Raw genomic sequence first — 10,377 nt, forward strand, 5'->3', positions numbered from 1 at the left:
AGAAAATGAATAAAATCCAATTCATTTGACATTTAAAGCACGTGACGCAGCAATAAACTTAAAAACGGGACAGGAACTGGCGTATTGTCCGAGTAAATATACAGAGAGGTTTAGTCATGTCAAATATTGACTCTGCTTTAACAGAAATATTCTGACTAAGTCTGAGCTGTGTCACATTTAATTTAACTATACATTTGGATTTATTCAGCTGACTCAGTGGGGTAACTTGCTCACTAAGAGCAAATTTAGTTAAATAAGCAAACACTACTAAACTGTTTATCTCTTTTCATTGCAGTCTGTTGTGAGTGGCATAGTAGCTGCTGGGTTATAAAACAAACTATTTTCAGTCAGCACCACCTATGTTTACACAAGACATGGCACACACTGAACACACACATAAATTCATCTGAACAGAGCTGTAAAACATCTGATGTTTTAGCACGCCTGAATTTCATAACTCAAGACAAGTACCTCTTGAACTACAAACATTTATCCTGAAATGTTTCTGAGTTGACAGACTTCCTGCTAATTAACAATTGGAAAATAGAGAAATTTTATAGGTTTCAAATAGCAAGGTTAAATTAATAGTGTACTTTATTTCCTGTGGCTGTGGTGCCTCCGAACATCTGGCAGGTTTTAGTGGAGCCACGATATCTGAACCTCGACTGCTGGGAGACTTGGATCTGTCGATTCTCAGAGACCCGTCTGCAGGAGAAAGGAGTTTGCATCATCTCAGAAAATAATGCAGATTAGTAACAGTTATTAGAGCATCTGAAGCACTGAGACAGATACCACACACTAGCTTTGAGTGTTGGTAGCAAATACAACTAGATTCTTTCCACTATTTAAAAAAATGTGCTGAAAACAACCCTTTTCCAGAGCATAAAGGAAGCACACCTAAACTAGCTGCTTTCCCTTGCTTCATGGATGCCAGGATGATCTCAGAGCCGTGGATCTTGTCATTGTGTCTGCGAGACTTGGCCTCATAAAACCACTCTCCTGTCAGGTACTTCAGCTTGACATCTGACTGTGTACTGCTGTTCAGCACCTTCTCCAGCTTCCTGTTGGGGAAAAAAGACAAAGGAGACATGTGCAAATGCTCAAGTCAAGAAGGTTTTCTGTACCACCGTTATTTATAGTTCTTTTCTCCTTTGCAAAAGCAGGATGGCATTTCTTGCTGAATGAGGCACAGAAAGAATTCAGTCGAGATAATGCTAGCTTTAGACTGAACAGAGAATCTGACACATTTTAATTCAATTACAGAAAACAATAATCTCAGAGTATGATGTTTATGAAGCCAAGAGCAGACAAAGAAAAAACACAGAGAGAACCGGTCAATAGTTTGAGACCTAATTCGTCATATTTCATTTCATAATGCTCCAAATGTTTTCAGGGAGCAGCAAGTCTGAGCTGCAGGCACATGAATTATTTTTCACAGAACCGGTGTCCTGCAGAAATAAACAAGCCCTTTCGGTAAAGAAAAATCTAGATGGGACCATGTGTTGGTCCAAAACCTCAGTATTCATTTTGCCTTACCAGATGTGTAAGATACTCATGCAAGTACAGTCCATTTTACCTTACTCATGCACACACCTCTATACCATCACTGATGCTGGATTTTAAAGTTTAGTGCTGGAAACAGGTCAGTGATTCTAGTCCTCTTTAGCATGGAAGACACTGTGTGCATTACTTCCAAAAAAGAATCTAATTAATTAATTCACTTTAATCAAATCATAGGACAATTTTCCACTTTAGCTCAGTCCATCTGAAATAAGTTCTGGCATAGAGGAAGCAGAAGGTTTTTTTTGTTTTTTTTACATTATTTTCATTGCATGTTGGAGTTTTTACTTGCATTTTAACATAAACTGTTTAGCAGTGATTTCCACTACTACTGGTTTAACTGCAGAGAGTTGGAACCTGTTTTCAAACGTACACATGCATCCAGATGTGTCTTAAACATTGATGGTAAAATCCATACGTTATGCGCATGTCACCAGTACTAAGCGACCTCTCCTTTTTTTGTATTTGCTCACAAAGAGATAGGCCTTACAATCTTTTAAACTGTCCTCGACAATAATTCTCCAGGCTTTCTGAGGGTCTTTCAAAGTTAAATGAACCACTGTTGTATCTACACATATGAAATCTTTGTAAAGAACCGTTTTTTAATTGTATCATTAGGCGCTTTGCTATTAGCAGACTGTCTCACATCATTTGTTTCCATGTCTTTAACTGCGTTAACCAAAAAAAAATACCAAAGATAAGACATAAAACAGTGTTTTAGAACAAACAAGGTGATTTCCAGGGGCTTGTTAGCTCTACAATTTGGCATATTTCAGTTTCAATGCTGTGTGTGTTTTTAAAAACAGGAAATTGGGCAGGACAAAAGGAGAAGTGGCTTTTCAGAAACTATCTACAGCAGATAAACATTATCTGAAAGTGAAGATCTAGAGAAATGGTGAGAAATCCGGCAAAGACCTGATACAAGACCTGGGAAATGTACAACCTATCGGTCCATTCAGCTGATCCATCTACTGGTCACTGAAGCCTCATCAAGAATGGTCTCAGCGAAAGACTGGCTGTCGCAAAGCCTTTCTTAAGGAAGAGAAGCAGGGAGAAAAGGTAGAGATATGCCCAATGACACAAGAACTGGATGGCAAATTAGTGGCAATAGATCTTACGAAGTGATGCTAGACCTCAAGATTATTGAAGCGGGGCAGGATCATTATGATAGAAAACAAAATAAAAGGAAGCCAACATCCAAATAAGTGCTTTGAAATGTCCTTCAAGAAGTCTGGAGAACTATTCTTGAAGAATACTTAAAGAAGTGACCAGAAAGATTGTCTAAGAGGGTTCGCATTAAACCAGATTAAAGAATGAAGTAGGTTATCTAAATTCTGGCTTCAAACTTTGTTTTTGCCTTATATACTGTATTTTAATTTATGCTTGCATGTTTCAGTAAATTGCTACACTTTTCTTGTTTTCCTGGCAATAAACTGTATAAAGAAATGTGGAGTCTAAAGAGTTTCACATTGCACTGTTTGCTGAGATGTTATCCTTTATTTCCAACTAAATGAAGACTCATCTTCTCTCTGATGCTCCTTTTCTATTAAATCCTATTACTAGCCTGTTGCTGAATCACCCGTTCAGCTGTGAAGAGTTCTAATAGGTAAGTTCAAAGCATTTTTCAGTCTTCTGTTCTCTAAAGGTCTATCTAGAAAAAAAAAGTTTAAATTATTTGCAAGTCGTTGCATTGTTTTCTTTTAAAATATATTATACATTCATTATTTTCTGAATTAATTTCTTGGCAGCTAGAACACACTCAAAAACCTGATATTGGATAATGTGTAACCTTCTCCCCACTCCTTTTTTTTTAACTTTTTTGAACTTCTTTATATTAAAATTTATTTATTAAAATGACTCTCTCTGCATTTCTGTTCTGAATCTAGAATCTAGAACCATGGATTTGATCAGCTGGTCCCTCGACCAAATTTATTCAAACCGGAAAACAGCCGTAGGGGAGCCTGCTTGTCCTGGCGGAACGTTTTCGGCTGCATATGTGATGGATTCCTGGGGTGTGTGGTAGGTCATGTGCCTGTCGATTCTCTCTGTTGAGGACGCAGAAGACATATACACATTCAGATTCATGTTAACTGGGTTTCGGCTGTTTGGAGCGGGCGGTTTCCTGGCATATCGCAAAATTCGGACACTGTCAGCGGCCACTGGCAAGCTGCCGGATTTCTGTGCCGGTGTGTGCCGAGCTATGAACAATCAGACTTTGGCGTTGCAGGAGCTAAATCGTAAACTGGAGGCTATTCTAGCTCAGAATGACAAGCTGGTTGCGATTCCGGAGCTCGTACGCGGAGTGGACACCAACTTGGAGAAGTTGTCTGCTCGGCTGGATGGAAATTGACCCACAAATTCGGATGATTTAGAGTCGCCAGTGGGACCACTGAGAGACTCAAGGCAGACGAAACAGCTCTAGCCTGAAACTAAGACAAATGCTGTTATCTAATTTGGCTTCCTGTACTGGCCTTGGATGGCTGGTTATGAAGTTCTCCTGGAAGGTTATGTTGACGGATGCTAAGTCCCCCCACCCTCCTCTCGGGCGGTGGACTTTTCCTGGATGAGCTCCCAAGGACGCCCCACTATCATCAGGTGGCAGAGACTGAAGAAAGGAACTGGGAGAAAGTTCACAGACTCACTTACTGCACACATGCATGCACCACACTCACATACACCACTACAGACACACCTCCCCCGATGATTCACTGCCCCTCATGTTATCTTTTCCATCTATATCTAATATTAATATAGGTGTGCCGCGCTGTGGCTGCTGCCTCAGTCTGCCTGATCCTGTTTGTGCTTACATGTTGTTGCTGTCTAGTCTTGGACGGGTTGTACTGGAAGTCATTTCGTTGTACTTGTGTCCTGCACTTGTATAATGACAAATAAAGAATCTTGAATCTTGAAATTTGATAATGCAATAATCATTATTATTTTTGTAAATTATTTTCTTGTTATATATAGTTTCTCCTTCGTTTGAAATAAAAAAAAAAAAATAATTAAAAAAAAAAAAAAATGAAAGAATGGATTTTCCAAACAGGTATATGGTTAAAAGTTAAACTTTTTTTTTCCCCTTTAAATTCAACAATATTTGGACCTCAGTTTTACTGAATAAAAATTTTTTATTCAATTTTGATTTTAATGACATCATGTGTCTATGACTTCCACTTCATACTGCAATATAACCCTTACATAACAACTGCACATGATCGATCTTAGGGATGGAATTCGGAAAACATCTCTGCTGAGTAAAAATTAAATCAAAGAGGGATCAAAACAAATTCCTGTGCCTTAAAATCACCATCCCAGCTCATCTTTCTGCTTGTCGGGGAATCACAGCTGTCATGTGAAATAAGGGTAGCACATTATTACAGGCTGTTGGCTTAATCCTTTTACACCAGACTGGACAAGACACAGCGAGTATTCAGCCTCCCACGGGCAACAAGGTCGGCCAGCCAATTCCATTAAACTCACAATGAAAAGCTCTTTGTTTTGGGGCAAAGTTGCCTTTTAAAATGACTGAAACACATCTTCTAATGTTGCACATGTGCACTTGAATTGCATGTGATTGGTAATACATTTGTTTCTCCTTTTGTTCACAACGTTTGTGAACGTACAATCTGTCTGAACCGTTCCAAAAGGTGCAATGAAGAGCAAGAAAGCTGAAAAATTCAACTTTTTTTTAAGCTGAAATAATTTTCCAAATGAAAATATTTAACAGTAAGGCATGGTTGATGTGTCTCATCAGTGAGGATTTCTATTCTTGTCTTTCAGAGCAGCATGACCTTGCTCATCCATGGGTGTACTTCAACTTATCTGTAATCTAATTGGTCACCTCACATTGAGATTTCTTCACAGCGGAGGCTGCGTCTGTGTCCGGACAAGCTGTTATTGTGTTATTCTATTAAGCAAAGACAGTCCTACAAAGGCCTCTTCTCACGGAGTTTGTGATGGAGGGACTAAGTAGTACTTATAAAATGACATTAGCCCAACATCATGACATTAACTTAAATGTTGGCCCAAATTGCTCCAGTCATATAAAATAACTTGAGCAGAAAAGAGTTTTTTAGCAGAGCTGGAAAAGACAACTGCTTACAGATATAAAAAAAAAAAAAAGTTTAAATGTAATATTATCATATGTGATAGAGGCGGTAATTCCTACTTGAGTCTCTCCTCCTCAGCCTTCTTCAGTTCTGCGTCCCTCCTCAGAACCGTCATTATCACCCCCTGCTCCTCTTCCGTCAGGTGGCTCAGGTCGATCATCTTTCCTCTTCCTGCGTCTCTCAGCAGACAGGTGTAGAAATGCTGGATGAAAGCTGGATCTGAGCAACATACAAGCATGCTTACTACCTCAGAAGCCATGTTTCTTGCACATAGTACACTCATGTTACAGATGTGCCCTCACAAAAGATGGAGAAGTGAGAAGAAATAGGCTTTTTTGGAATAATTTGGAAGAACATTTATTCCCACAAAATGTGCAGAATATATCTCAAACCCTACAGCAACAGTCACAAACTATTCCTCTGGGTTCTTCACAAAATGAGCAATCCAAAAACTACAGCCAGGGAATTAAACTTACTTCCATACAACAGGCTTCTGATTATGTGTAATAAATAGTCTATTAGCCACATTTAATCCAGAAATATCTACAAACAGTTACGGTAATTCCCACAGAGTTCTGATTGTAAAGTAAAAACTGCAGCTTTTTGTTTTGTTTTTTGTTTGTTTTTTGTCTCCCCCCTTCACCTGGATATATCCATAAATGCATAACATCTCCTCACATCTTGTGGCAGATAAAGAGATATAAAAAAAAAGTCTCAAGCTTATTTCTGACACAGTATTTGGAAATGTCTCATACTTACCACATCATTTAGCAGTTCATGCTCAAAAACTAAGATTAGAGAGAATATTATCTAAACTAATTTGATCTTCTGGTTAACCTCATAATCTTGAGAGGCAGACTTTCAAAGTTAGACACACTGAAAAAATGTTGCTTACACTGGTGCCTTTTCTTATAGCGAAAGATTTTTACTTTTGTGCATGCTCACATCAAGTTTAAATTTATAAAGGGTGGAGGTTGTTGACACAGCAGGTAAAACACAAAGCTGGCTTTGCTAAGCTCTCCAGAAAACTACAGACTGTTCCTGCGTTTCTGTAGCTTGTTCTTAAACGAAAAACGTGCTTAATCTGTAGGAAACAGGATTGATTTTTTTTTATTATTTATTATTATTATCTTTCCTTTATCAAACTAAATTGAAAATAAAAATTAATGCCAATTAAGCCTCTAAATACACTGTCAAATGTAACTTTAATGCTCATTCTGTCACGCCTCATGGTCAATAAACTGGTAGACACCATGCGTATTGTATTTTCTTACCTTGCAGGACACCGTAGAAGTTTTCACAGTCTGCTCATGCAGTTGCCATCCTGCTGTGATGATGGAAAAAGCTACAGGGACAAAGAAAGTTTTACTTCCTCCGCAGGTCTGCCGCTGTTGCTGGATGCGCTGGATCCCCCGGACGTGAGCGGAGGAGAGGGGGCGGGCTCAGAGCGATGGGGAGGACCTGACGAGCAGCAAATGTGACCAGCAAGCATATTATATCCTAAGCACTCAATTTCGTCCCTTGATGTAAGCGGTGCCTGAATGTTTCATTTTGAGCGCAAGGTTTACATTTAATCGCACCCTGAAGTGAAATTTACACATGGGTGTGTTGACTAATCCGGGCTGCAATGGCAGGCAGCGTCCAGCAGGTGTCGCCTGTTGCTGTTTGACAAAAAAAGGTGTGAGCTCACCGGCAGGCAGGACAACCCGAGGTCAAACAGCAATTACACGCTCGCGACACGAAGCCATGTCCCCATCTGTTCGAAATTCTAAAGAAGTACACGTGCCAAAAATATTAACACCCCTACCCTGATGTGACTCTGTGACTTTTAGGGGACATACTTGAAACCATCAGTTTGTCTGTCCTAGTTTTATGTTCAGAATATGTGGAGCCGCTAGAAATATCTTTTTCTTGTAAAAATCGTGAATTGATGAAGTCATCTACCTTAGAGTATAAATAAAACATTAATTAAGATTCCTATTTGGCCCCAGAAACTAACAAGACGTGTCAGAAATACACTCCCCAGCCACGTTATTAGGTAGGCTACACCTTGCTAGTAGCCTATCACGTTGGACCATTTTAGCCTTTAGAACTACTGTAATTCTTTGTGGCATAGATAAACCTGATATAATAGCATCAGGAACAATGATGAAAAAAACTGTTTGAGATGATTTGAGCTTCGTGACATAGTGTGATCTGCAGGAAGTAGCCATCAGAAGATGGGTACCCTGGTCATAGATGGAAATGGCCAGTAAGGTTGAGGCATTTAAACCATGCTCAGTTGGTACAAAGTGTGTCAAGAAATTATCCCTTACATTACACCACTGCGGTCCAAACCATTGATCCAAGGCAGGATAGATCAATGTTTATGTCACATTCTGATCCTACTGAAACAGTCATCAAACCAGGCAACATTTCTTGAGTCTTCTATTGTGAAATTTTGGTGAAGCTGTTACGAACAGTAGTCTCAGTTACAGGAAAAACATGTTCGCTGCTGTAGCCCATCTGCTTCAAGGTTTTGCAAGTTGTGTGTTCAGATGGTATTCTACATACCTTGGCTGTAATGAGTAGTTATTTGAGTTAGAGTTGCTTTTCTGTCATCCCAAACTGGACTGCCCAGTCTCCGATGACATCAACAGGGCCTGTTTACTCAGACAACTGCAGTTCCCTGGATATTTTTCACATTTTCAAACCATTCTCTGTAAAGCCTACAACTGGTTATGCATGAAAATCCCAGTATCAGCAATACTCAGACCAGTCCATCTAGTACCAACAACCATGTCATGTTCAAAGTCACATACATCCTATTTCGTCCAAGTTCTGATGCTCAGTTTGAACTTCAAGTTGTGTTGACCATGCCTACCTACATGCCTAAATGCACTGACTTTCTGCCATGTGTTTGACTGATCAGCTATTTGTGTTCACAAGCAATTAAACCAAATGATGTGAGTGCATAAACTTCTTTTTTTTATTAATCTTTTTAATCAGACCATTTTAACCTTCTAAGGAATGTCAAATTCTCTAAACAAAGCAAGCCGCCATAGACTCTCAGAGGCCCTTGTAAAAACTTTTAATTGGATTGCGGTAATTTGATTAACTGCTACTCTGCAAGACTATCATCTTTGACAGATGATAAGATCCATCTGGTTTGTCGCTTATGTAAAGTGCTTGAAGATGGGTCATTGCTCACACATTTTCAAGTCCACTAGTGTTTAGTTTATTTTGGTTTCCAGGGCACACAACTTTTCATTATTGAAAGAAACTGTTGAAGCGACAAGTGTCATGAATTTTTCTGGGATTTGTTATAGAATAAAAACAGGAATAAAAAAAAATAATAAGACCTAAAACCAAACCAGATGGTACAAAACACACTGAACACACACTTGAGCAATGGACTTCAATTTCAGTTGATTGATTGTTCTTTAGGTTGAACAGGAGTGCAAAATGTAAAAATGAAAAGTAACAGTTCAGAGTATTAAAACGCAGACTTCGTAGTAGGATCTCACAGCAACACAAGTCAGTAGTTCTTTCATTACTAAGATTCAAATACTTTCTCCTTTCACTCCTTTCCTCTTTTGTGGAAAACAGGCCTCAGCGTGGATGATTCCAGTTTTGCCCTCATTTCTGGAGAGATTCATTAATTATTTCAGTTAGTTGTTCCACTGGATTCAAGACAGACTCAGCCAGGTCACAGATGTTTTCTTTAGAAACACTTTTCTATTTATTGCAGTGTATTTTGTCTTGTTACCATGCGGACACATCCCTCCCTTACAAGATATCAAGAGGTTAGGAGTTTATGATTCTCATAACTTCCTGAGCTATTCATGTGCAGATACCTTTTGCATTTACACAGCTCCATATCATCATACTCCCATCACCGTGCTACTGTAAGGGCTATGGGTTCATTGTAGTGATCCACACTATTTTAAGTCCTGCAAACCTGTCTTTAACTTACCTGACCAAAGCATGCCCATTTTGGAAGTACTTTTATTAATATATTTATTTTATTTTTAGAGGTTGATAAAGCCTTGACCTGGGTTAGGGTTTATGTCTCATGCACTCACTCATGTTTTTCAGGGCTAAACTGGTCAAGTAGGCTGGTAGCTTTAGGAGCATGGTTACTAATAACTGATCAATGTGGCTATGGCTTTTTTATTCCTTTTAAAAATGCAGCAACTGTCTCCACTTTTAGCTGGCTATAGATCTTCTTATATCCATTTCTAACTTTGTGAACAATCACCAATAATTTTTTATTTTTATGTTATTAAATAATTCTGTATTAGTTAACATTAAAATGCTGATACTACTTGCAAAAATGAGTTGTACAAAAGCAAAGATCCTGTGCAGTTATTGTTTTATACGCAGACACAATTTGAACTGGTACTAACCCATATTAGTGTATCTAAATATTCTTTAAACTGTATCCCAGTGTTATCAGATTAAACTGCATGGTTTTAACATTCATCTTAACAGAACAAAACATGCACAAACCGTTTGTGGAAGCTGCTCTTTATTTGTAAAAGAAAGAAAAGACTTCAGTCATTGTCTGCTACACGTTCTAATTACATAAAGAAAATATCTGCGGAGACAAACGCAGAGGATATCCTGAATCAAACTTAGGTAGAGTCAAATTTGATTGAATTGTTTTCATATTTCATACATCTTTCACTTTTGCACTCAAAGAACAGTCAGTGTTTATATACACAGGGCA

General features: G+C 38.6%; 1 protein-coding gene across 4 annotated transcripts in view; it reads right to left on the reverse strand.

Moving 5' to 3' along the window:
- The window catches only part of sytl2b (synaptotagmin-like 2b), a 31,012-nt gene extending 23,719 nt beyond the window's left edge, over positions 1 to 7,293 (reverse strand). For all 4 annotated transcript variants that reach the window (XR_006011454.1, XM_041994088.1, XM_041994086.1 and 1 more), the window contains exons 1-4: positions 6,941 to 7,293; positions 5,726 to 5,885; positions 898 to 1,061; positions 594 to 705 (exon numbers count right to left, since the gene is read on the reverse strand). Coding sequence is in view for 3 of the 4 variants with exons in the window: in XM_041994088.1 (XP_041850022.1) it covers positions 594 to 705; positions 898 to 1,061; positions 5,726 to 5,826 (377 nt within the window). In the remaining variant the exon portion in view is untranslated. The remainder of the gene's footprint in view (positions 1 to 593; positions 706 to 897; positions 1,062 to 5,725; positions 5,886 to 6,940) is intronic.
- Between the last annotated feature and the right edge of the window lie 3,084 nt (positions 7,294 to 10,377).

Source organism: Melanotaenia boesemani, chromosome 9 (genome assembly GCF_017639745.1).
Source record: "Melanotaenia boesemani isolate fMelBoe1 chromosome 9, fMelBoe1.pri, whole genome shotgun sequence".
NCBI lineage: Eukaryota > Metazoa > Chordata > Actinopteri > Atheriniformes > Melanotaeniidae > Melanotaenia > Melanotaenia boesemani.